Here is a 27,923-nt window from a genome sequence, read left to right on the forward strand (position 1 = left end):
CTGAATTCATCTTTTCTTTATGTTTTCCATTAAATATGGTACACAAAAGTTAAAGCTATTCATTATTCTAAATTATATTTTAATTAAAAATAATTTTTTAGTAAATAAAAAGTATTATAATAAATAATTAAACTAAAAAAAAATAAATTTTATAATAATTAATTTTTTTAATGATGTTAAAAATTCCGTAGATAATATTCCGTAGAAAATTAAATATTATCTACGGAAAATATTCCGTAGATAATATTCCGTAGATAATTAAATTTTATCTACGGAAAAATTTCCGTAGATAATATTCCGTAGATAATATCAATTTTTCTTGTAGTGCTAAAAGAAAGAGAGAATGGAAAGAGTAAAGTGAAAGGGGGAAAGGCACGAGTAAGAGAAAAGGGGTCTCACAAAATTCAAACGGTCACGCCACGTGTCAACTAGGGGACACACCTGACCACGTATTAAATGAGACCCATTATGACAAAAGGAGCCATCATTACATAACCGTCACACCCATTAACGCGCTGGCCTCGGTTACCGAAATAAAAAACGACAATTATGACACATGACACCTCAACAAGCAGGCGTATGCGAGAAGTCACGGCCACTCGGCGAGCTCGGTCCCAACTCCTCGACCTACGGTCTTCAGAGCTCGGGGGGCTAGTGTACTATCCGTACTCCGAAGCCGAGCTCCGAGCTCGGCGCCACAGCACGGGCTGACCTCAGATACGTACTGCGCGACGTCAGCTCGATACTCATGTAGATCATAATTGATCTCAGGAGATCTCGATCCTGACGAGATCCCTGCCTAATCAGATCATAACTAATCTCGGGCCCAAAAGCCCAACGCAGCCCTAATTCACACTAAGGTACGTGCATTATTTATACGAGACTCATACTCATACAAACCCTAACTTTAGCATTGGAGTCTCTTTTGCAGGTACCACCCCCACCGTGGAACACCAGCGTACCAGTGAAGGAGGCTCACCGATCTTACCTAGCAGATCATCTCTACAGCAGATCTCCGATAAAAACACTACCAAATCAGGATAAAAGAGAAAATTGGCATGTCCGTCCTTAATATGAAGAGTGTGTTTATCCCAAAACAGTCATCATTTTACAAATCAATTTTGTAAAAATAAGATATATCTAACCCACATTTCTAACATTAACAATATTAAAAAAATCAAAGATTACCAAATCATGATAAAAGAAAAAAAAAAAACTTTTAACACATATCTATGTGGACATATCTTGCCACAAAATATTCCACGAGGTTTAAATTAATCATAATAAAAGGTCCTCTCAAAATATTATTCAACCAATATCAATCCTAGTATAGGTCACAACAGGTAAGTGTGAAAATATTACAATACAAGTTTGCTACACTTCAATTATGAGATCCCAATTTCTTCAGTCAACTCTTGTAATTTTGTTTTCCTGAAAAATATTAAATAATGTGTCAGTGTCAAGATAATTAAACCATGACTATCGCTATACAAGGTTCAATGACAGCTTTATAGGAGAAGAAATCACAACTAAACTTCTTACCTATTATGATAGTGTAATCACAGTGTAAGCAAAACTACCAAAATTTTAGTAAGTTTATCAACACTATTAATGTTTGACCCTTGAGAATGTATTCTTAATTCTTAAAGACATGCATTTTTAATATACTCAGCACCACCTTGTACATATTCAATAATGATTCACTTATATAACAGTGACTAACTAGGTTATCTTTACAATGTAATAAATTATCATAATATAACAATAAGTAAATAACAACACTTAATATTCATCTGACTTCAAAGTTGTACCTTCAAAAGTGGATCAGACTATTGCAATTCTGTGATCTACAGTAACAAGTAATATTCCGAACCCTGAAATAATTTCTCTTGGAGGACCTATAATCATAACTCAGCTCTCTACCAGCAGGAATGTCCTTAACAGCAAACAACATTTTGTGAGGGAGATTCTTGTCATTGTGATTATACACAATATTTTTGGCATGGAGATTTGGAGAACAGCTATGATTTATAAATCTTCCAATATTTCCAGATTTTGTTCCATCAATGAAGTCCTTGCCAACACCTGCAAAACCAGAATGCAACTATCAAATGAAGTCCAAACGCAAGATGGAATTCATCAAGATGAAACATACCCATGTCAAATATATAGTCACTAAAACCTAGCCTGGACCCAGCTTCTTTATCCTTGCTGACTTCTCCAATGTACTCGCATACAAAGCTTCCAGATGGAATATAAGAGCGAGTTCTAACACCCCAACCTTTCAATTCTGTCATGAAGATTTCTAGTTGAAACTGAATACCATGCTGAGTTACTCGGTTGGTGCAAGATGAGAAGCACTTGCAAGAAGGACCACACTCATATATAAGCGATGAATCCATAGGAGAAACAAGTGTTCTTTTACTGTCATATGGCATTCTCCCACCATTCTTAGCAATACAAGGACATTTCTCACTGTTCACACATGCATCTCCACAATCACAGCCCTGAAGAATTGTCTGCTTGAACTTGTTTAAATAAATATTTTGAACTATATAATGGAAAGTTGGGGGTAGTTGAACACAGGTCACTGATGTAACTACCCGAACAGGAAACTTTTCTTTTCCATTGGAAATATCACTAACTCGAATAACATTCTTCTGAACTGCACTACCTCCAGATTTGTGTCTCTTCCTTGAAGTAAAACTTTCAAAGTTCTTTGAGTTGTCAGCATTGCCAGTAACATCATCCTTCAGGGCAACACAAGATTGAGGTTGCTCTAAAATTCTATTCAGTGTAAACTTGAACACAAAATTTCTGTGTGTCCCTTTTTCATGTGTCATATTAGTGACTAAATACAGGCCATCGTAAACAAATAAGCAATGAGACCTGCGGCTACTGCAATACTCCACTCCATCAGATTTTTCCCTAACCTTTAGTATAACTCGCACCGGACATTTAGCATGCATGCTATTTTTGAGGGCCAAGTTTCCTTGTGACAACTTTTGATCACAAGCTGAAACACTATACCATGTATTGTTAGGATTTCCTCCATGACCAATGTAAACCAAGGTATCTCTAGATTTTCTTATATTGCTGTAGCGATTAGTGACAACAATGCTTGTTGCCAACGAGTTTCTACCTCTTCCCATGTAATCGATACCATTGGAAAACTGCTTGTGGAGACCAATAATATTGAGTTCAACCCTATATCGAAACTGGTCACCAACTTCAATTCCTAATACATGTCCAACGCGCTTCTGAGTGTTCTCCCATTGGTTATCTCTTTTCATGCACATTGCTGTACGAATCAGAAGTTCTGATTTGGATTTAAAATTCCCAAGTTGACTTGCTTCATATTGAACCATTAGCTCGTGATGCAGGTTGCAAAACATCTCCAATGCTTGTTTCACCTTCCTGCGCCTCACAGACATTTCCTCCCATTTCTTGATGTAAGAAGGGATGGAGGACAGTTGCTGTCTTTTTCCAGAGGACTTCGAAGCATCCATTTCTATAAAACCAATACAAATTGTGAGAAAATTAAATCAAGCCGCCTTGAAATTTGAATAATTCTAACCCGTAATGTTTGAATTGCTGCAACAAGGAACTTGAAAGTCCACAAAGGCTGCATATCTGAAATTGAAATTGCAAGTAGTAAAATTTGACATTGTTAATTGTAGTAGACAAAGCCAAATTGAGTTTCTCAAATATAATATTATATTATTTTGGTTGCTGCATCTTTTGCCTAAGACCATATGCTGTACGTTATGTTATAGAAAAATATATGAAGTGATGAAATCAGTTTTTCTCTGTGTTTTTTTTTTTTTTAGAGTTATTATGTTCTCCTGATATCACAAATAGACACTGTTTATTAGAAATATCCATCAATGATACTAAAACATGAGTTTACAACATAGCAACTATGTAATATAATTAAATAATAATAATAACAAAAATCACATTCAGATCTGCACAGCCCATAAAAGAAAAAAAAAATTAAAAATAAATCAAGATTGGAAAGCATTCATGATGTAGGAGCATAACCTTCCAGCTAATGCCAACTCAAACCAACAATAATTCCACCAACTATCCACCATCCTCCTTTACAGCTCATTTCTGGTTCATTTTGTCTATCAAGTTATAATTATTTTATTTATTTCTTTTATTTTCTGAATATTATAAATACCCCCTTTTAAACATATTTCATTCATCAATCAAGTATTAATTTAATTACTCTTTTGAGTATTTTTCTCTCTTTGAGAGCTTTACTACTGAGCCAATTCAAATATGTAGAAACTAGAAGCAATAGTAGAGTTTAAAATGTAAAACTTTGTGGGGTAAATAATTAGGAAAAAATGCTGTTTTTTTTTTTGTCCTGCAACATGTAGTCTCAGTTCCCTCAACCAGAAACTAATTTTGCCGGGTGCAGGGGGCCACGTGTAAGTACAGGATCTCTAACCACAACATCAATTTAGTGGATAGAAAAAAAAAGTTTATAAATTAATAATAATAATAATAATTTTTTATCAATACAAAAAATTATAAAATTGATATTAAAATTTGAAACTAAAATCATGTGCATACTATATTAACCCTTTACCATTATACCAAATTTAATAGTTTAGTAATAAAAATAATGAATAATAATATATTTAGTCCGCTAGATTAGTATTGTGACTATCGCTGAGTCAAAAGATTTTTTCACACTGCAAAAATCAAACATGATTTCTCATTAAATAAATTGTGTTCACGATGTGCCACAACAATATTCTAATTACTATGTTAACCTTTTTAATTGGCAAACACAGTCTATACATAATAAGAAGTCGAAAAAAGAAGACAATGACGACGACAACCACGACAAAGAAGAATTTCAGCATAATGAATAGAAATATAACCGCAACACTAGCAAGCATTTTTAAGGAACAAACTTTCTTACTGATAGGAGCATGCAATTCACAAAACCATGAAACAGGGATGGCAAAATTAGAAGTTACATTAAGAAAAAGAATCTTTGGAGAGAAAAAATCCCAGAAAATCAAGAAAAACAAGAAAGAAACATAATAAAGAAAAATGAAGTAAAACACTACAAAAATGATACCTTTTGTTACGTTCTGATGAACGGAGGAGATTGAGAAATGAAAATGAAAATCCTACTAAAAAAGAACAGAACTTTCTTAGGACATTGATGAAAGAAAAATGAACTGATGAGGAAAAAAGACAAAGCTTATTAACTGTGTAGTTGTTATTATTATCACATTACTATTAATAGTTAATAATTAAAATGGGATGAAATATTTTTTTTTTTATATATATATACCACATATATCCTTTACTAAATGCAATTTTGTGCTAATAAGGTAAGACCACAAAGTGAAATAATTGAATGTAACATTTAAAGAAAAAAAATAAAATATGTTTTTAGTGTTATAAATTTAAATAATTAAATTTAATATTTATTTTTTAAAATATGACAAAAGCTAACGTATATCACTTTTATAAATGATTTATAATACATTACTTTTACTCACTATTGGATTAATCTCATCTTCATGGTCCTACCCTGTACCATCCACATTTAAAGTTACATAAAGAAAAAGAACCTTTGGGGGAAAAAACCCATAAAATCAAGGAAAACAAGAAAGAAACATAACAAAAAAAAATGAAGTAAAACACTACAAAAATGATACATTTTGTTATTTTCTGATGAATGAAGGAGATTGATAAATAAAAATGAAAACTCTACTAGAAAAGAACAAAACTTTCTCAGGACAGTGATGAAAGAAAAATAAACAAATGAGGAAAGAAGACAAAGTTACTTATTAAGTGTGTAGTTGTTATTATTATCATCATTACTATCAATAGTTAATAATTAAAATGGGATGAAACATTTATTTTGTATATACTACATATATCCTTTACTAAATGCAATCTTGTTCTAATCAGGTAAGACTACAAAGTGAAATAATTGAATGTAACATTTTAAAAAAATAAAATAAAATATGTTTTTAGAGTTATAAATTTAAATAATTAAATTTAATATTTATTTTTTAAAATATAATAAAAGTTAACGTGTATTGTAATATCCCAAAATTTATGCAGTATTAAGGATTATTTTTATGTATTTTAAATATTTATGGGATTATTAAAAGTTAAAAAAAATGTAAAAAAATAAAAAATATTAAAAAAATAATATTTTATAATATTATAAATAGTAAATATAATATTATTTTAATGAATAGTAAATTTAATATTATTTTAATAAATAGTAAATGGCTGCTAAGGGGGCTGCGGAATTCAATGAATTCCTCCAAATTTCTTAATTTGAATATAATATTATTTTATAAATAGTAATCCTAATATAATATTATTATGAATAGTATTTTTCAAACATTATAAATAGGCTTCACATGGAATGAAAACACAAGTTTACAGAAAGAAAAAAAAAATTTAGTGAGAAGGAAGAGAAAATAGAGAGAAGGAGAGAGAAAGAAAGAGGGAAAGAGAGGGAATCCAAAAGAGGAAGTTCTGCTCAAGTTGTAGCTCTTGTTTATCTAGGTAAGGGGGGAGGAGAACCTTATCTCTTTAATAACTTTATATACTATTATGTATATTTATTTATGTCATCTATTTAACCTCACAATATTTATATATTTATTCAGTGAGGTGTTCCTAACCTCACTATATTTATATATTTATTCAGTGAGGTGTTCTTAACCTCATTTAACTACTTAACTTTTAATTACAATGTTTATTTATGTTATTGCTATATTTATTCAGTGAGGTGTTCCTAACTTCATCTAACTACTTAATTTTTAATTACAATGTTTATTTATGTTATTGTTATATTTATTCAGTGAGGAGTTCCTAACCTCATCTAACTACTTAATTTTTAATTATAATGTTTATTTATGTTATTGTTATATTTATTCAGTGAGGTGTTCCTAACCTCATCTAAGTACTTAATTTTTAATTACAATGTTTATTTATGTTATTGTTATATTTATTCAGTGAGGTGTTTCTAATCTCATCTAACTACTTAACTTTTAATTATTATGTTTATCTATTTTAGTTTTTTTTTATGTATATTTATTTAGTGGGGTATTGTTAACCTCATTTATTTGCTTATTCTATGATTATTCTTATCCATAATAATTATTAATATATTCACATTTATATTGTTTAATAATAATTACCATTGTCAATTAATTGGTGCTCTTAATATATTTCATTTGTATTATTTAATTAAAGCTTAAATAATGATAAATTTTCAAATTTATTTAGTGTGATTATTTTTATGATTAATGTAATTTTGTTAAAATGTCTTTTACTTATTTTAAAGATAATTAATACTCTATGGCCATAGACGATAAAGTTTGAATTATATGTAGCTGGAGGTTTAACCTTGGGGATTTAAATGAGTAAAGGTGAAATATCTTATTGTTGGTTGGTGTTATAATGATGCTCATTTATCCTGACTAGTCACTACAAGTATAATTCAAATTTTATTGTATCATCTAATATTTGATCTGTATATATAGTTATATTTATATTTTAATTATAAATAATTTTGTTTATTCTTTTGAATTATTTTATTTATTGGATATTGTTCTTACTCCTTTCTTTTCTTTGTTTTTAAATTAAATATATTTTAAAATAGATGGATCAACTTGAGATTCCAGATCATTTTGCTGTTATTGTTACTGCTATCCTACTCGGAAGGAATTTGGAATATGAAGGCTATTTGATGGATCTGTTATAACTTTACTTGTCGATCATATTATTTTAATTGTAATTTTCTTTCCATTATGAATATAAATATTGTATTTAAAAAGGGTAAGGAAGAGGAATAATGTGTAAAATAATACGTTATTCTAAATATTTTAGAAAGATATGTCATGTATTAAATTCACAAAATATTCTTTTCTTTACTTTTATTTTTATTAAATAAATATATAGATATTGTTAATGATATAATTGCGAAAAATAATTATAAAATTTTATAATTTTTATTATATAAATTGGGTATTAGAATTTGGGTGTTACATGTATCACTTTTATAAGTGATTTATAATACATTACTTTTACTCATCGTTGGATTAATCTCATCTTCACGGTGATACCCTATACCATCCACATTTGAAGATTCCTCCCCTAATTTCCTTTGCTCATTGAATTCCATCACTCGCACAAAAATGAACAAACCATTGATGAAACTCGTGAAGGACAAACATGTGAAGGGTGAAAGAATGGCGGTGCAACATGCCAAATGTAGGTGTTCCAATTAACATGTGAACTCAAGCTCATCATTTTCGATAGTCTATTATCATCATGTACATGTGAAAAATTATAAAAAGAAGTCTAATTAAATTTTATTATTATAAAATTATTTATATTCAAAGTAAATATATAATAATTTTACATCGTAACAGTCAAAAGTAACGGTCAAAAGTTGCATCATAGCAACCGTATCCATACGTTAGTCTACATCTCAAAATACATTCTTTGATTTTGAATTTTTATAATTTTATTTTTAAAATAATTTTAATATTATTTTATGTCACTACTTGTAATAAGAGGAGGATAAAGTTATTACAAGAGTAAATGTAAAAAGTTATTATCGGAACCCGAAAATATGCACTTAACTATTATAAAATAATTGGATTTTAATTTTGATACACATTTTTTTTTTCATCCTTCTAAAATTTGCTGACAATTTGTTTTCTTCTTTTACATTGGTAGGGTATTCCTAACTTAATAAAAGAACTGGTTGCAAACATGCATTTACCAAATTATCAAACTATTGATAAACCGCATGAAACACACGTGCAAAACATGAAGGTGTCCCAGCACAAGTATTTGGTAGTGCACAAGTATTTGGTAGTGCAGAGAAATTGATTATGAGATATATATATGGACATTCCATATAGAAGGTTGAACATAAACAAAGTTCAAAACAATCATGAAACCAAAACTAATAGGCTAGTCTAGGATCCCCAAATCCAACTTATTGCTGCGATGAAGTAAAGATGAGTTAAGCAGAAGCTGTCTTCTTTTGCTGGAAAATGACAGCATATACAGGAACTGCAACACCAATGCTGAAAGCAGAGAGCACTGCAAGGGACATTTTCAACCCCTGGTGCTTCATCTTGTCCAAGTTGTACATGTGCTTTGCATGCATATAATCTGGCTCACCATGGCCATGTCCACCTCCCATCCTCTTCATGCCGGTTGAATGAAAACCTCTGCTCACTGTTAACATAATATTTTCTAGTAAGAAGTTGAACGCTGATGGAATCTGTGACTTTCCAAGGATCTAAAAGGATATTCATATGCAATCACGCACAGATATCAATAAATGTTGATGATTCTTAAAAAGTTAATAATATTTTAATAAAACAAATGTCAGAGTATATCTAAATTTAAAAGACAGTCTGAATCACCGGGAGAAAGCAGACATAAATCATCGCCATTACGGCCGCTATTATTAACAAACCATTAAATCCCGATTTTGTGCCGATTTTGTTCAAACTACCCCAAAGAAATTTTAATGTAGTTTTTAAATTTCATACACTTTCACCCATGTTCACAACCTTTCACTTCCAAGAATGACCCAATAGTTTGCTACTATGTCCCTTCCACCACCCATCTCTGACAGGTAATGCATTTTCTGGCAGGGCTCCTCTTTGGTGAAGCCATGGCATCATCTCAGTCACAAGCAGCCAACAGAGCACTCAACCTCAGCTTCAGTCTCTCATTATTATTGATTTTTCAAATTATGTTTTAGATTGATGGTGATAGTGTACACAGACCATGACTTTTGATTTTTAACAATGATGTCTTCAGTGGGGTACCTTTTAAATTTTGAGCATTTAGATTTGTGCAGTGTGGGGACACACGATAAAAGATCGGATTAGAAATGAATGCATCCGAGAAAGTGTGGGGGTTGCAAGTATTGTGGAGAAGTTGGTTGAGTTCCGTCTTAGATGGTTTGGGCATGTGTGGAGGAGACCGGCTGACGCACCGGTGAGGAGGGTCGATGAGATGGAGGTTACTGTTGGAGCTAGAAGGAGAGGAAGGCCTCGGAAAACTATAGGGGAAACAGTGCTAAAGGACATAGAGATCAATGCCTTATCAAGAGAGATGATTTATGATAGATCCCTATGGCGTCGTTTGATCCATATAGCCGACCCCACCTAGTGGGATAAAGGCTTGGTTGTTGTTGTTGTTGTTGTATTTAGATTTGTGCAGTATAAATTACATATTTTATTCACTAACATTGATATAACAGCCATCCCCAGTAGCTTTTATGGGGCGAGCTATTCCGTGCCATAAATATTTTATAAAATATTTCAAGGGTTTTAGAAGGAGTACTGTCTCAAAACTTGCAGTAACCTGGTGAAATGAAGCTGAGCAAACCATTAGAGCTGCAAAGTGGGCTTACAACATATCCCTTATTGATAAATAACATAACTAAATGACTAATGCTACAATAATAAAATGTTATATGCATTAAATTCAACTGCACTGGTATGATAACTAATTATTCCATATTTTGCTCTTGTATAATATCAGACAATGCTAATTAAGCCCAAAGTCCAAGCTTAATCTCCACAACAACAACTAGTCTCATCACACTAGGTGGGTTGACAAGCTTAATTTATGAATATCATTTTTTAAATCATGAAATCCATCGACCAAGTACAAATCAATCTGTGAGTATAAATTAAACAATTAATTAAAAATACATCTTCATCTTGTTCTTAAGTTTATTTTACATAGTCTACATAGCTGAAAGTGATCTCTTAATTATAACAACTGAAACAAGAAGAAACAATCTTAAAACAAATAAAAGGATCAGTTAGAGAATAAGTTAATTTTTTTCTTAATAATCATATACTTATTATAACAAATATATATCATACTATATTTTTTCAAAGAGCAGGGAGAAGGCGGGCTAAGCCCCTGCTTGCCTCGCTTTGGATCCATCTCTGACCTTCGCCATTGCTCATGACCAACCCCAACCTCTCAAAAACTTTCACTTGAAATTCAACAAACTAAACCTCCACTACTCTCCAGGAACACACAACCCTCAATACGAAAAGTGGCATTCTCAAAGAAACACTGCCCCTTTTGGTCGACTTTCTACATTCAGCTAGAAAATTTTCCTCCAGTAAAATCACCCCCAACACCTCTCCCATCATACTCAACAATATCAAGAAATGAAATCAGGGCGAATTACACATCTAATCAAGCCATACAGTTTATTCATCTCACTGATTGCATTTCATTTCCAATGTAGGCATCATTATATTCAACGTTTCCTATAGAATTTAATGAAATTATTGAATCCATAAAATATAAATCATAAGCCCCAATAATAACAATACAGCACAACCTGCAACAAACATTTTTTATTTCGATTGTTAAACAAAACACCCTAAAAATAAACAAATAAATAAATAAAATAGAACGGCCTGACCATTTCAAAACTCCTTAAACGAATTCACCTTGAACAACCATAAGGAACATCATCGATAAAACAAAAATTGCATAAATTTTCGCGAAACACACATCTCCAAAAAAATGAGGAATTTGACCTGAGTTAGAGAGGGAGGATTCGGAAGAAGCGATTAGCTTTGTGGCAGATCTGAGTGCGCTGTTGAAGGCCATTGGAAACGCGGATTAGAATCGAAAGCCACGCGCCCGAGAATGGAGAGTTTTCCCTTTTCGTCTAACTTTGTGTTGCGTCTTGCGAAAACGCTAGCCCTTGGCCCTTTCACTCTTCTGAAAACCCTTCCTTGTCGCTTGGATCCAACTCGCACCTCTTTTTTTATTGGGCTCGTTAGTGGTTTTAAGCCGAAGGTTAAGTGAATTAAAATTTAAAAGGAACATTAAAAATATTCAAAAAAAAAAATATATATATATATATATATAAGTCAAATTAAGTTTTTTTTTTATTTTGAAAAAAAGGTAAATTAGCTATTTTGTTGGTAAAATGCATGATCGATGATTATGGCTGTGCTTGTGAAAAATAATTTTTTTTTTGGAAAAATAACTCACTTCAAGGATAGTTATGTCTAAAAGAATAATTTCTTTTATTATTGATTAGAAACATTTTCTGTATAAAAAATTGTATGCAAGATCTATTTGATTTTCAAATAAAATTAAGAATAACTTTAATGGATTGCTAAAAGAAAATATTAAAATAAGAAGAAAAAAAATAAAGGTTGAGAGATGTTTAAAAAAAGTTAACAATTTTGTTATTAAAACTAACAAGTAAAAAAAAAAAAAAAAAAAAACCACTTGATGTATACGTTAAAGAAACTAAAAAATAAAATATATTTCTACTAAGATGATCAATTTCTTACTAAGTTTGTGTGTGGGTTCCTTAGAAATATTATTTTCTTGAAAAGTAAAGGACTTTAATCTATATATCCTCACTATATATGAAATGAATTTATGTTTAAGGTTTTTTATTTTCTTGGAGTCTGTTAGACCCATTTTATTTTATTTAAACTCAAATTATATTTTTTTTATTTTTTTTATGAAAATCTTCTCTATATTTATTATTTTTTGTGAGAGTGATGGAATTCAATGAGTAGAGGGAGTTAGGGGAGGAATCTTTAAATGTGGATGGTATAGGGTATGACCATGAAGATGAGATAAATCCAATAATGAGTAAAAGTATTACATTATAAATCATTTATAAAAGTAATACACGTTAGTTTTTGTCATATTTTAAAAAATAAATATTAAATTTAATTATTTAAATTTATAATACTAAAAAAATATTTTATTTTATTTTCTTTAAATGGTACATTTAATTATTTTAATTTGTGATCTTACCTAATTAGAACAAGATTGCATTTAGTAAAGGATATATGTGGTATAAACAAAAAAAAAATGTTTCATCCCATTTTAATTGTTAACTATTAATAGTAATGTGATAATAATAACAAGTACATAGTTAATAAGCGATTTTGCTTTCTATCTTCATCAGTTCATTTTTCTTTCATCACTGTCCTAACTTTGTTCTTTTCCAATAGAGTTTTCATTTTCATTTCTCAATCTCCTTCATTCATTAGAAAATAACAAAATGTATTCTTTTTGTAGTGTTTTACTTCATTTTTCTTTGTTATGTTTCTTTCTTGTTTTCCTTGGTTTTCTGGGGTTTTTTTCTTTCCAAAGGTTCTTTTTCTTTATGTAACTTATGATTTTGCCATCCTTGTTTCATGGTTTTGTGAATTGAATGCTCTTATCAGTAAGAAAGTTTGTTTCTTAAAAATACTTGCTAGTGTTATGGTTATATTTTTATTCATTATGCTGATATTCTTCTTTGTTGTGACACCCTCTACCCTGCATATCATAACTCAATAAATTTAAATAATATAACATTTAATAATAAAACATGTTTAAAGAGTATCACATTTCTAACAAACATAATCAGCGGAAATTACAAATAAATAAATCTCAAAGTTTCCAAAGTAATTTTAAATAACAATAACACCCTAATCTAATCTTATCTATGCCCCGATGTCACATGTCCTATCAGAACATAGCCCATATAGAAGCCTAAGCTTCACCACCAACATCCTCAGCCTCATGCTGATAATCACCTGTATAATGATCAGAGAAGAACAACACAAAGAAAAAGGGAGTGAGAAAACATCTCTCTCAGCTCACAGTGTAGGAATATATATACTAGATAGCCAAACACAAACAAAACATGTATAACATAGATTAATAACAATATCACATCTTACTCATTCAAGGCATATCCATATATAACATCAAAAGACACATGTATGGATACAGACTACAATTTTATCATGCATGTGGCGTCAGTCACTTATCACGTAGTATATTGCCGCTAGCAATACACAAAGAGTAGTCTAGGAGTACATGCCGGGACACACCTCTGCGCACTCTCACTAGAAGGACATACTACCAGAGTCTAGTCGGGATAGCTAAGTCACGCAAGATACATCCCATGCACACAATGGGCGAGACTGGGACTTCCAAACCGAGCCATCCCCAAGGACTGATCCCCAAAGCTTTTACACTAGGGGGCCTTCTCTGGCGGTGTATTCCATGTCGTACCTGTAACACTTATGCAAATGATGCATGTCAAACAAGACTCTATGCATTCTCATATCACTTTATCACTTTCCATGGTCATTTCTCTTTATCACATTTCATATCTCATTATCACATTATCACATTTCATATCTCATGTCTCAATCACGTTTCATATTATCTCATGGTCATTGCACATCATCATATCACATCATATCACATTATCACATTATCTATTTCATGGTTAATCATATCTCATGGTCATTTCACATCATATTTCATCATCACATCATATCCCATTATCATGACATCATATCACATTATCATCACATCATATCATTAGAAACATCACATTCACATTATCACATCATATTCACAACTTTCACAATCATAATCCCAACACAGTTTCTATTCATACACACATATTAACCAAGCAATTGGAACATACAAACAATATGACATACAACAAACACAGGATTGGGGGTCAATCCCACTACCTAGCATACAATCTCACACCCAGAGCGAGGTTTCTCACTCCCCCCCCCCCCTTACCTGGATAACAGGCATTGAAACTAAAGAAGAGCTTCCTCCTCTAGGCTCCTTCTACTAGGGTAGAACCACCTCCTATGGATTCCTCTAGGTCTTCAAAGAGAAGAAGAGGAGAAGAAGAGAGTATAAGAGAAGAGAGAATGAGAATTGAGGGATGGTTTGCAATGGAGAAGTGAAGGCCTATTTATAACCTCCATAGCACATTAAAAAAATGAAAAATAATGAAAATATCTTAGACAAAACGAAATGGGATGAGTTGGTGTTGTTAGTGGAATGAATTAGTGGAGTTGGTTGGATGAAATTATGGAGTTGGTGCCATGTTCTTTTCCGCACCGACTTTTTCCACCGATTTGGACCTTCTGGACAGCCGAATCTGAAAATGATTGCTTCATGAAAGTTGTAGGGTTTTCTCTTATCTTTCCATATCCACCGAGTTTGCATCATTTGGACAACCACATCCCAAGTTATGACCAAAAAACAGAGACTTGCCAATCAGCCCAGCGAGAAACAATTGTATCAATAAAATTCTAATTTATACCTTCTATAAGACCGAATTTGCAAATGGCTATTTCTGCAAAAGTTGTACGTTTTTGTCTTAGCTTTCTATTGACACCAATTTTGCATCATTTGGACCACCACAGCCCAAGTTATGTCTTAAACACCGAGGCTTGCCAAACAGCCCAGCTAAAAACGGTTTTAACAAGAATTTTCACAACTATTTAATTAAGTCCATCAACACACCTATCTTTCTAAAGCCTACAATTAATCATAAATGGAATATAAATTAGCTACAATTAAAGTCAAATATAATCACCAAATTATGACCAAATACCATGTAATAATAATAATAATAATAATAATAATAATAATAATAATAATAATAACAATAATCATTTTGAAAACTGAGATGTTACATTTGTCGTCTTTGTTATCATCATCATCTTCTTATTAGTCTTCGAATTCTTATTATGTATAGACTGTTTTTGCCAATCAAAAAGGTTAACATAGTAATTAATATATTGTTGTCGCACATTATGAACACAATTTATTTAATGAGAAATCATGTTTGATTTTTGCGGTGTGGAAAAATCTTTTGACTCAACAATAGTCATGGTACTACAAAGAGAATTAATCTTTAAGTTAGTAGACTAAATATATTATTATTCATTATTTTTATTACTAAACTACTAAATTTGGTATAATGGTAAAGGGTTAGTATAGTATCCACACCATTTTAGGTTCAAATTTTAATATTGGTTTTATAATTTTTTTATTGGTAAAAAAATATTATTATTATTATTATTATTATTAATTTGTTAACTTTTTTTTCTAACCCACTAAATTAATGTAGTGGTTAGGGATCCTGTACTTACACGTGGATCCCTGCCCCGGCGAAATTAGTTTCTGGTTGAGGGAACTGAGACTACATGTTGCAGCACCAAAAAAGAAAAAACAGAGCATTTTTCTTAATTATTTACCCCCACAAAGTTTTACATTTTAAACTTTACTATTGCTTCCAGTTTCTGCATTTGAATGCTTCCCAATCTTGATTTATTTTTAATTTTTTTTTCTTTTGTGGGCTGTGCAGATCTGAATGTGATTTTTGTTATTATTATTTAATTATATTACATAGTTGCTATGTTGTAAACTCAGGTTTTAGTATCATTGATGGATATTTCTAATAAATAGTCTCTATTTGTATTGATTTTATAGAAATGGATGCTTCGAAGTCCTCTGGAAAAAGAAAGCAACTGTCCTCCATCCCTTCTTCCAGCAAGAAATGGGAAGGAAATGTCTGTGAGGCACAGGAAGGTGAAACAAGCATTGGAGATGTTTTGCAACCTGCATCACGAGCTAATGGTTCAATATGAAGCAAGTCAACTTGGGAATTTTAAATCCAAATCAAAACTTCTGATTCGTGCAGCAATGTGCATGAAAAGAGATAACCAATGGGAGAACAGTCAGAAGCGCGTTGGACATGTATTAGGAATTGAAGTTGGTGACCAGTTTCGATATAGGGTTGAACTCAATATTATTGGTCTCCACAAGCAGTTTTCCAATGGTATCGATTACATGGGAAGAGGTAGAAACTCGTTGGCAACTAGCATTGTGGTCACTAATCGCTACAACAATATAAGAAAATCTAGAGATGCCTTGGTTTACACTGGTCATGGAGGAAATCCTAACAATACATGGTATAGTGTTTCAGCTTGTGATCAAAAGTTGGCACAAGGAATGGCCCTCAAAAACAGCATGGATGCTAAAAGTCCAGTGCGAGTTATACTCAAGGTTAGGGAAAAATCTCATGGAGTGGAGAATTGCAGTAGCCGCAGGTCTCATTGCTTACTTGTTTACGATAGCCTGTATTTAGTCACTAATATGACACATGAAAAAGGGACACAGAAATTTTGTGTTCAAGTTTACACTGAATAGAATTTTGGAGCAACCTCAATCTTGCGTTGCCCTGAAGGATGATGTTACTGGCAATGCTGACAACTCAAAGAACTTTGAAAGTTTTACTTCAAGGAAGAGACAAAAATCTGGAGGTAGTGCAGTTCAGAAGAATGTTATTTGAGTTAGTGATATTTCCAACAGAAAAGAAAACTTTGCTGTTCGGATAGTTACATCAGTGAACTGTGTTCAGCTACCCCCAACTTTCCATTATATAGTTCAAAATATTTATTTAAACAAGTTTAAGCAGACAATTCTTCAGGGCTGTGATTGCGGAGATGCATGTGTGAACAGTGAGAAATGTCCTTGTATTGCTAAGAATGGTTGTGGGAGAATGCCGTATGACAGTAAAAGAAGACTTGCTTCTCCAATGAATTCATCGCTTAGATATATGAGTGTGGTCCTTCTTTCAAGTGCTTCTCATCTTGCACCAACCGAGTAACTCAGCATGGTATTCAGTTTCGACTAGAAATCTTCATGACAGAATTGAAAGGTTGGGGTGTTAGAACTCGCTCTTATATTCCGTCTGGAAGCTTTGTATGCGAGTACATTGGAGAAGTCCGGGAGGATAAAAGAGCTGGATCCAGGCTGGGTTTTAGTGACTATATATTTGACATGGGTGTATGTTTCATCTTGATGAATTCCTTTTTGTGTTTGGACTTCATTTGACAGTAGCATTCTGGTTTTGCAGGTGTTGGCAAGGGCTTCATTGATGGAACAAAATGTGGAAATATTGGAAGATTTATAAATCATAGCTGTTCTCCAAATCTCCATGCCAAAAATATTGTGTATGATCACAATGACAAGAATCTCCCTCACAAAATGTTGTTTGCTGTTAAGGACATTCCTGCTGGTAGAGAGCTGAGTTATGATTATAAGTCCTCCAAGAGAAATTATTTCAGGTTCGGAATAATATTTGCTACTGTAGATCACAGAATTGCAATAGTCTGATCCACTTTTGAAGGTACAACTTTGAAATCAGATGAATATTAAGTATTCTTATTTACTTATTGTTAAATTAAGATAATTTATTACATTGTAAAGATAATCTAGTTAGACATTGTTATATAAGTGAATCATTATTAGATACCTACAAGGGGATGTTCAAGATAGAAAGTCATATTGATTTCACTTTTTTTTTTCTTTTTAGTTTCCTCGTCTCTCTTGCATTTTATTTGTAGTTGATCATCTACCAAGTGTGAAGGTATGAGAAGATAACACAAACTTTTTATTCATGTACAGTGTGTGTTATTTCATTTGTAAAATCATTATGAATAACTTTCTTGACAAATTGTCATAATTTTTCCAAGTCAATGAATTTTGCTTATAATATCATAATAAATAATATTATAATATCTACATCTATGTAATAACAAAATTAAATTATAATCAAGAAACCATCCAGTGATCTACTTTTGAGTTTGTTTTAATTATTTTTTTTGAATTTTTTTTTTATTTTTTATCAACTTAAATGATTATTACATTACCCTAATTTTCATCGTTTTCTGCATATTTTTATATGATTTTGTTTTTGCTTTTTAAATTATACTTTTATTATTTTACTTATTTTCTTGTCATTCACATTTTTCCTGCCCAATTGGGTTATTTTTTCTTTCATTTTTGTCATTTACATGTTTTTTTTATTCTCACTTAAATGATTCTCTTCTACTATTTTTTTTTTCATTTTTTTGTTGGGATTACGACATAGGGGTTAAATAATAGGAAGAATTTCACCTAGTTGAAATATTGACTTGCATGTTAATTGTTAAGAATACAAAGATTAAACATGAGAAAGAATTAAATTAATGAACCATGTGTAAATAACATAAGACAACTTGACATCACATCTTAACTTAAAATCTTAAAATGCAAGGTTTATGGCTCTTTTCACTTATATGTTATCCAATATACTAATCTCTATTTAATATGAGACTCTCGTTTAGACTTGAACACTAACATTTCTTATTTATTTAAATATCTTTGTTAAATTTTTCTACTTATTTTAACAAATTTCCTGCTTATTTTTCTCTTTCAGTTGCATAATCTTTTTCTCATTCATTAGGTGCACATGATCATTCTTGTAGAGTTCATAATTTGATGATAATTTTGTATACACGTGAAACATAGGTAATTAATTATTATTTATTTTATAAATCAAAGTATTTTCTAATCAAAAGACAATAACTAGTTAATTCCGTGTTAAATCAAAAGATAAATTATGACCCCTCAAAAATTATATTTTAATGGTAACAAACATAAACATTTTTGTGAAGCATAAAAATATCATTACCTAAGATGATAGTTTTAAGTGCATGTTAAGATGATACAAGCCTAAAGCTTATGCAGGCCTATCTATTATACATTTATACTAAATGTATCATCTATGCCAAAATACTTTAAATGCATATTTAATGTGTCTAATGTTCTTATTGTCTATTTTCAACTTTTAACAAATCAAAGATATAAAAACTTTTGTTTTGTACTTGAAATATATATTAAATGACATTTTCATTATAATAATGTCGAGTAGATACCTTGAATTATGCAAAATTAGTCAAAAGTTGTTTAAGATTGACACATGCTACAATTCATTACCTTTTGTATCCTAAAGTTGTTGAAGGACATCATTGATTCAAATAAGAAATGATCATTTGGTAAAATGCATTAACGAATATATCTTCACATAAGGAAGTAAGTTGACAAGTATAATTCAAGAATATGTAATGATCATCTTCATATGCAACCCATAAAAAGAAGCATGGACAAGCAAGGAGAAGAAGAGGCAAGTACAAATACTTCATTCTTTCTCTATAAAATTATTCTGTATTATACTATTGTATAATGTCTTCATGTTAGATAATTCTTTGTTGTTTACCTAACTCAAACTTTATGTTTTAGCTAGAAACTTTGTTGTTAAAAATAATACTTAGTATTGAAGTCTGAATAAATTTTGTTCTACAAAAAATAATTGAATAATTTAGTTGAAAAGACAAATTAAAAAATATTTAGTTAAATCAATAACAATTTGTGTAAAGAATATTTTTATCTTTGTAAAAGATAATGAAACTTGATCAAACATTACACATAGTATCAATGATTGAAATGAACCAATATAAAAATATTATGATTTTTTTTCTTTACTTTGTCTAAACCTTTAGTTCTTATATCTACCTTACTATTTATGTAAAAAGTGTTGAAATTTTTGAAAGATACAATTTAACTTCCTTCTTATATATATCTAAACTTCACATCTATAAAATACTGAAATTTATTTAAGAAATTGGTTTCTTTCAACAAATATTATTTTATACACACAAATTAGATATCAAATTTCCAAATCATGAGGAATAAGATTGTCTATCCACTATATCACACCTTATTGATAAATATGAATATATAATTAAATTGAAATTACAATTAAAAAATATTTTAAGACAATATTATATCAGACAAAACATTATTTAGTAATTTAAGAAGTTATATTATTATTAACTAAGCCAAGTCAATTGCTTATTTCTTGGTTAGAGCTTCTATGGTCTATGTATACCTACATAATTTTCATTACATCCGTACTTTATCTTTTCTCATATTTTTAATAAAACACAACAAATTTATTTTTATAAAATAATGTATATATTATTAATATATAATCACTTAAAAAATATTAAATACATGATATTAAACTAAGTTCAAGCGATGCGAAAAATAATCTACACCCATTTATAAAATACATGAATCTAATTTATAAAACTAGAATATGTCAAAAATCCCTTCCAACCACTAGATTAATGAAATAGTGAGAGTCATGAACAGGCGTACTTGTTGAGAAAGACGAGTAAAATATTGACAAAAAAATGAAAATAGAATATAGTTGTGATTTAGTGTGTTTGGGCGAGTGATGGAATTCAACGAGCAAAGGAAGTTAGGGGAGGAATCTTTGAATGTGTATGATATAAGGTATGACCATAAAAATGATATTAATCTAACGGTGAGTAAAAGTAATGCATTATTATTTATAAAAGTGATACACATTAGCTTTTGTTATATTTTGAAAAATAAATATTAAATATAATATTTTAAAGTTATAAAACTAAAAACATAATTTATTTATTTTATTAAATGTTAAATTTAATTATTTTACTTTGTAGTCTTACCTGATTACAACAAGATTACATTTAATAAAGGATATATGTGATATATAAAAAAATATATATATTTTATCCCATTTTAATTATTAAATATATAATAGTAATGATGATAATAATAACAATTACACAGTTAATATGCGACTTTGCTTTCTTTCCTCATCAGTTCCTTTTTCTTTCATCACTGTCTTGAGAAAGTTTTGTTTTTTTCTAGTAGAATTTTCATTTTCATTTCTCAATCTCATTCATTCATCAAATGTATCATTTTTGTAGTATTTTACTTCATTTTTCTTTGTTATGTTTCTTTCTTGTTTTCCTTGATTTTCTGGAGTTTTTTCTCCCAAGGTTTTTTTTTTTTTAATGTAACTTCAAATATGGATGGTATAGGGTATAACCATGAAGATGAGATTAATCCAACAGTGCGTAAAACTAATGCATTATAAATCACTTATAAAAGTGATACATGTTGGCTTTTGTGATATTTTAAAAAATAAATATTAAATTTAATTATTTAAATGTAAAACAGTAAAACATATTTTATTTTTTTCTTTAAATGTTCCATTCAATTATTTCACTTTGTCGTCTTACCTGCTTAGAACAAGATTGCATTCAGTAAATGATATATGTGGTATATACAAAAAAAAATGTTTCATCCCATTTTAATTATTAACTATTAATAGTAATGTGATAATAATCACAACTACACAGTTAATAACCTTTCCTCATCAGTTCTTTTTTCTTTCATCACTCTCTTGAGAAAGTTTTATTTTTTTCTAGTAGAGTTTTCATTTTTATTTCTCAATCTCCTTCATTCATCAGAAAATAACAAAAGGTATCATTTTTGTAGTGTTTTACTTTATTTTTCTTTGTTATGTTTCTTTCTTGATTTTCTTGGTTTTCTGGGGATTTTTTCCCCAAAGGTTCTTTTTCTTTATGTAACTTCAAATGTGGATGGTATAGGGTATGACCATGAAGATGAGATTAATCCAACAGTGAGTAAAAGTAATGCATTATAAATCACTTATAAAAGTGATACATGTTGGCTTTTGTCATGTTTTAAAAAATAAATATTAAATTTAACTATTTAAATTTATAACACTAAAAACATATTTATTTTTTTACTTTAAATGTTACATTTAATTATTTCACTTTGTGGTCTTACCTGCTTAGAATAAGATTGCATTCAATAAAGGATATATGTTGTATATAACAAAAAAAATGTTTTAACCCATTTTAATTATTAACCATTAATAGTAATGTGATATTAATCACAACTACACAGTTAATAAGCGATATTACCTTCTTTCCTCATCAGTTCCTTTTTCTTTCATCACTGTCCTGAGAAAGTTTTGTTCTTTTCTAGTAGAGTTTTAATTTTCATTTCTCAATCTCCTTCATTCATCAGAAAATAACAAAAGGAATCATTTTTGTAGTGTTTTACTTCATTTTTCTTTGTTATGTTTCTTTCTTATTTTTCTTCATTTTCTAGGGTTTTTTCCCCCAAAGGTTCTTTTTCTTTATGTAACTTCAAATGTGGATGGTATAGGATATGACCATGAAGATGAGATTAACCCAACAGTGAGGAAAACTAATGGACTATAAATCACTTATAAAAGTGATACATGTTGGATTTTGTCATATTTTAAAAAATAAATACTAAATTTAATTATTTAAATTCATAACGCTAAAAACATATTTTATTTTTTATTTTCTGTAAATGTTACATTCAATTACTTCACCATGTGGTCTTACCTGATTAAAACAAGATTGCATTTAATAAAGGATATATGTGGTATATACAAAAAAAAAGTATTTCATCCCATTATAATTATTAACTATATAATAGTAATGATAATAATAATAACAATTACACAGTTAATATGCGACTTTGCCTTCTTTTCTCATCAGTTCCTTTTTCTTACATCACTGTCTTGATAAAGTTTTGTTCTTTTCTAGTAGAATTTTCATTTTCATTTCTCAATCTACTTCATTCATCAGAAAATAACAAAAGGTATCATTTTTGTACAGTTTTACTTCATTTTTCTTTGTTATGTTTCTTTCTTGTTTTCCTTGGTTTTCTGGGGTTTTTTCCCTTCGAAGGTTCTTTTTCTTTATGTAACTTCAAATGCGGATGGTATAGGGTATGACCATGAAGATTAGATTAATCCAACAGTGAGTAATAGTAATGCATTATAAATCACTTATAAAAGTGATACACGTTGGCTTTTGTCATATTTTAAAAAATAAATATTAAATTGTTATTTAATCTTATAACACTAAAAACATATTTTATTTTTTCTCTTTAAATGTTACATTCGATTATTTCACTTTGTGGTCTTACTTGCTTAGAACAAGATTGCATTCAGTAAATGATATATTTGGTATATACAAAAAAAATGTTTCATCCCATTTTAATTATTAACTATTAATAGTAATGTGATAATAATCACAACTGCATAGTTAATAAGCGACTTTGCCTTCTTTCCTCATCAGTTCCTTTTTCTTTCATCAATGTCCTGAGAAAGTTTTGTTCTTTTCTAGTAGAGTTTTCATTTTCATTTATCAATCTACTTCATTCATCAGAAAATAACAAAAGGTATCATTTTTATAGTGTTTTACTTCATTTTTCTTTATTATGTTTCTTTCTTGTTTTCCTTGGTTTTACGGATTTTTTCCCCAAAAGGTTCTTTTTCTTTATGTAACTTCAAATGTGGATGGTATAGGATATGACCATGAAGATGAGATTAATTCAATAGTGAGTAAAAGTAATGCATTATAAATCACTTATAAAAGTGATACATGTTGGCTTTTGTCATACTTTAAAAAATAAATATTAAATATAATTATTTAAATTTATAACACTAAAAGTATATTTTATTTTTTATTTTCTTTAAATGTTACATCTAATTATTTCACCTTGTGGTCTTACCTGATTAGAACAATATTGCATTTAATAAAAGATATATGTGGTATATACAAAAAAAAATATTTTATCCCATTTTAATTATTAACTATATAATAGTAATGATGATAATAATAACAATTAGACAGTTAATACGCGACTTTGCCTTCTTTCCTCATCAGTTCCTTTTTCTTTCATCACTGTCCTAAGAACGTTTTGTTCTTTTCTAGTAGAATTTTTATTTTCATTTCTCAATCTCCTTCATTCATCAGAAAATAGCAAAAAGTATCATTTTTGTAGTGTTTTACTTTTTTTTTCTTTGTTATGTTTCTTTCTTGTTTTCCTTGGTTTTCTGGGGTTTTTGTTATATTTATATATTTATTTATATAATTATTCTCTATATTATTATTATTATTATTATTATTATGGATTAACATTAATTAATAAATTATATTTATATGTTAATATCAATTATATTACACATTATTATTAATTTATGGGTAATGCATTTTGGACTTTTGATGAATGGTCCATGATGGATTGGACAGTTTAGTAGCCCTTTGAGAGGTCTCTGGTCTCTACTAGTAAGGATATATAACTGATACCCCATTAGTCAGTTTATATGATGAAATACATTTTGTCTTCTACCTTTTCATCTCCTACCAAGAAGAAAGCAATCTTCTCTCACGTTGTTCAAGACCAACAAGAATGGATCTTTTATTGATTCCGGGTACGCAATTATTTATAAACCTTACTCAGACATACTATAATATTGTATCTTATATTGTTCATTATTTGAGTTATCACTATGAATTTCTTTCAATTGATATCGGAGCCATTAAGATATAGATTATGGTTGTTCTGAGTTATAGAATCAGTATCCTATGTATGAATTATTCACAAATTATATATGAAAAAAATTAAGAATTTTTATTGTAGGATATTTATCCTAATGTGTAAATATTGTACGGGTATTGCAAATGTGATTTATGAGGTTCGATTCTGATTTAAAATAACATAAATTAATTTCTTCTTCATTCGAAAATGGCAACTCAGATTATATTATTTAATTGAACAAATTGTCATAGAAATTTTCTTTCTGCATGTATTTCGAACCTTGTGCAAATTTTTTTCTAAACTTGTTCTATTAGGTGAGCAATTTAGATTCGTTTTTCCTCATTTCTCAATGATTATTCATTGTAATTGATTGGGGACTTTTGTTTACCTCTGGACTTTGAATAAATCTGCACATTTTGAGAAATAATTGATTGAAAAATTTGACGAATTTTTTGTCTCTTTTCGTCGCTAGTATCTTCAAAACCCCAATTTCTTATATTTGAAATTGTCTTCATTTGAACCGATTATTCCCGAAATTGATAGGGGTTTTGGACTGCCATGAAGGGGAAGTCATTTGGTCCAAAAAAAAATTGCATCGTGTTTTTGGCCAAAAAATTTTTATTTTTTATTTTAAAAATTTAAATAATTAATTTTCTGATTATTTGATATATTTTTTTGTAATATTTTTTAGATACCTATAAGTATTTGATTTTAATTATTCCAAGAATAAAACTTAATTTTATCTTAATTTTAAATATTGTACTCTTGGGATTTGGGTCTGAAAATTTTTTTATATATATGTTTCTTGTTATCTGAGTGACATGTTAGTATGTTGTACTCTCCCTGGTAGCATATATATATATATATATATATAAATACTTGAGTTTTAAAAAAAAAATTGACCCTTAATTGTATTAATAGTTGTTTGTTTTGTATTTATTTCATATGTTTATCATGCATAATATACTTTTATTATATTTTGTTAAGCATGAGTAATATAATTTTATATGATTGTGAGCTTACCTATCGTGGGTACAGTTATATGAATTTTATGTGAATGAAATAATTTAATTATTTCTCTAATTAATTTTATATTTATATTAATAATAATTGTGCCCTATCGGTATTTTGTTTTAATGTATTTTGATATTATGATACGATATTTTTTTTTAATTTTATCTTATGTCAATTATTTGTCAAGTACCCTATAGGTATTAGTTTTTTTTTTTCTAACATAAGTTATGCGTTGTATTTTGTATTTCTTATTTTATATTTCTTATTTATTATGGTTCAGGACCCTTAGGCAGGATCATAATGAATGAGAAATTTTATATTATAGGCATGTTTGGTTGTGTATTCAGAAATATTTAAATTTTTTTATTGCATAATAATTGTGCATATTAAATATTTCTTTGTTGTTTTGATACTGGCTTCTTTGCCTATGTAATTGACTTCAATAAAAACTTTGAATGGGACAAATTTTGAGGACCGAAAATAATCTTTGGATTTATATCTGGCAATTATTAATATGGACATTTCTTTAAGAGAGGAAGAGCCTCTAGCTCTTACTCGTAAGTCCACTATTGTCCAGAGAACTTCTTATAAGAAATGGGAACACTCAAATAGGGTGTGTCTGATGGTGATGAAATACACCATGGAGAAGTTTATTTGACGAGCATTCTAGAAAATGATAAGGCTAAGGATTTTTTGAGGTTAGTTGGTGAGAAATTTAAGACTTTTGACAAAATTCAAAAGGGTTAGTATTTGTCTCTTCTTGAGAACACCAAATATAATGGTACTTGAAATTTGATCAGGTGTTCACTTCTTTTGGCTTCAAGGAAAATGCCTCAGATCAGTGCATTTACTTGAAGACTAGTGGGAGTCATTTCATCCTTCTTGTCTTATATGTTGATGATGTTCTTCTTGCTAGTAGCAGTGTTAAACTTTGGACTAAGACAAAATTTATGTTAAATAGCCACTTTTATATGAAGGACCTAGGTGATGCCTCTGTTGTTATAGGCATTTAGATTTTCCATGATAGGTCATGTGGCATTCTTGGATTGTCTCAGAGAGGGTATATTGATAAAGTCCTCAAATAGTTTAACATGCAATTTTGCTCCCCATGTGCTGCACTTGTTCAAAAAGGTGACAAAATTTCTACATCTCAATGTCCTCAAAATGATAATGATAGAGTTGAAATGGAAAAAGATCTCATATGCTTCCGTTGTTGGTAGTTTGATGTATGCTCAAGTTTGTACTCGTCACGATATTGCTTTTTCTGTTAATGCTTTAGGGAGATACTTGAGCGACCCAGGTTTAGGTCATTGGAAAGTTGTTAAAAAGGTCTTTAGATATTTGCAGGGAACCAATGATCATATGTTGACCTATAAGAAGTCTGATCAACTTCAGGTCATTAGTTATTTTGATTCTGATTTTGTTGGTTGCCCTGACGACCAAAAATCTACTTTCGATTTTGTTTTTATGATGACAGGAGGAGCTATTTCTTGGAAGAGTGTTAAACAAACTCTTACAGCTTCTTCTACCGTGGAGGCAGAGTATGTCTCTTGTTATGAGGCTACTTGTCAAGTTGTGTGTCTTAAAAATTTGATTTCTGGCTTTCATATTGTTGAAAGTATTTCTAGGCCACTTGTGATATATTGCGACAATACTGCTGCTATGCATTTCTCTCAAAACAATAGAAGTTCTACTCGCTCAACGCATTTTGATATAAAATTTCTATTTGTTAGAGAGAAAGTTTTGGATTTTCATACTCGAATTGAGCATATTGCTACATAAAATATGTTAGCAGATCCACTGACTAAAGAATTAGCTATTGGACTTTTTCAAAAACATGTAACTCATATGGGTGTGGTTAAGTTTTTTGATGTGTTGGTTTAGTGAGAATCTAAAATTTACATTTTTATTATTATGATTTTCATGTAAATTTATCAATGACGTTG

General features: G+C 29.8%; 3 protein-coding genes, 1 long non-coding RNA gene and 1 pseudogene across 4 annotated transcripts; 3 read left to right on the forward strand and 2 right to left on the reverse strand.

Moving 5' to 3' along the window:
- Positions 1 to 1,200: 1,200 nt before the first annotated feature.
- Positions 1,201 to 3,794, reverse strand: LOC109810238 (histone-lysine N-methyltransferase, H3 lysine-9 specific SUVH5). Its single transcript, XM_083060455.1, has 3 exons — positions 2,156 to 3,794; positions 1,812 to 2,085; positions 1,201 to 1,431 (listed from the first exon to the last, which is right to left on the reverse strand). The coding sequence occupies exons 1-2, from the start codon at positions 3,507 to 3,509 to the stop codon at positions 1,814 to 1,816; spliced, it is 1,626 nt and encodes a 541-aa protein (XP_082916581.1). The 5' UTR covers positions 3,510 to 3,794; the 3' UTR covers positions 1,201 to 1,431; positions 1,812 to 1,813.
- Positions 3,795 to 6,434: 2,640 nt separating this feature from the next.
- LOC145949686 (uncharacterized) lies at positions 6,435 to 9,104 on the forward strand. Its single transcript, XR_014428091.1, has 2 exons — positions 6,435 to 6,558; positions 7,661 to 9,104. It is a non-coding gene; the product is annotated as an uncharacterized LOC145949686 (long non-coding RNA).
- LOC109810268 (TonB-dependent heme receptor A) lies at positions 8,877 to 11,800 on the reverse strand. The gene is made up of 2 exons (XM_020373691.3): positions 11,601 to 11,800; positions 8,877 to 9,252 (listed from the first exon to the last, which is right to left on the reverse strand). Exons 1-2 carry the CDS (start codon positions 11,671 to 11,673, stop codon positions 9,035 to 9,037), a joined length of 291 nt encoding a protein of 96 aa, XP_020229280.1. The 5' UTR covers positions 11,674 to 11,800; the 3' UTR covers positions 8,877 to 9,034.
- A 3,778-nt stretch (positions 11,801 to 15,578) lies between these two features.
- LOC145949774 (histone-lysine N-methyltransferase, H3 lysine-9 specific SUVH5-like) lies at positions 15,579 to 18,556 on the forward strand. The gene is made up of 4 exons (XM_083060652.1): positions 15,579 to 16,991; positions 17,062 to 17,194; positions 17,494 to 17,671; positions 17,771 to 18,556. Exons 1-4 carry the CDS (start codon positions 16,348 to 16,350, stop codon positions 18,028 to 18,030), a joined length of 1,215 nt encoding a protein of 404 aa, XP_082916778.1. The 5' UTR covers positions 15,579 to 16,347; the 3' UTR covers positions 18,031 to 18,556.
- An 8,441-nt stretch (positions 18,557 to 26,997) lies between these two features.
- On the forward strand, positions 26,998 to 27,759 carry LOC145949775 (secreted RxLR effector protein 161 pseudogene; annotated as a pseudogene).
- Positions 27,760 to 27,923: the final 164 nt, after the last annotated feature.

This window comes from Cajanus cajan, chromosome 7, assembly GCF_000230855.2.
Source record: "Cajanus cajan strain Asha chromosome 7, NIPB_CcT2T_4, whole genome shotgun sequence".
NCBI classification, from domain to species: Eukaryota; Viridiplantae; Streptophyta; class Magnoliopsida; order Fabales; family Fabaceae; genus Cajanus; species Cajanus cajan.

Bases quoted from the DNA above. Each gene is read 5' to 3' on its own strand.
- LOC109810238 (XM_083060455.1), bottom strand. From the start codon at position 3,509: ATGGATGCTTCGAAGTCCTCTGGAAAAAGACAGCAACTGTCCTCCATC. The intron at 2,086-2,155 runs GTATGTTTCATC...CTGGTTTTGCAG, and splicing joins TGACTATATATTTGACATGG to GTGTTGGCAAGGACTTCATT.
- LOC109810268 (XM_020373691.3), bottom strand. From the start codon at position 11,673: ATGGCCTTCAACAGCGCACTCAGATCTGCCACAAAGCTAATCGCTTCT. The intron at 9,253-11,600 runs GTCAAATTCCTC...TTATGTTAACAG, and splicing joins ATCCTCCCTCTCTAACTCAG to TGAGCAGAGGTTTTCATTCA.
- LOC145949774 (XM_083060652.1), top strand. From the start codon at position 16,348: ATGCTTCGAAGTCCTCTGGAAAAAGAAAGCAACTGTCCTCCATCCCTT. The intron at 16,992-17,061 runs GTATTTAGTCAC...TACACTGAATAG, and splicing joins TTACTTGTTTACGATAGCCT to AATTTTGGAGCAACCTCAAT. The intron at 17,195-17,493 runs GTTATTTGAGTT...CCTTCTTTCAAG, and splicing joins GTAGTGCAGTTCAGAAGAAT to TGCTTCTCATCTTGCACCAA.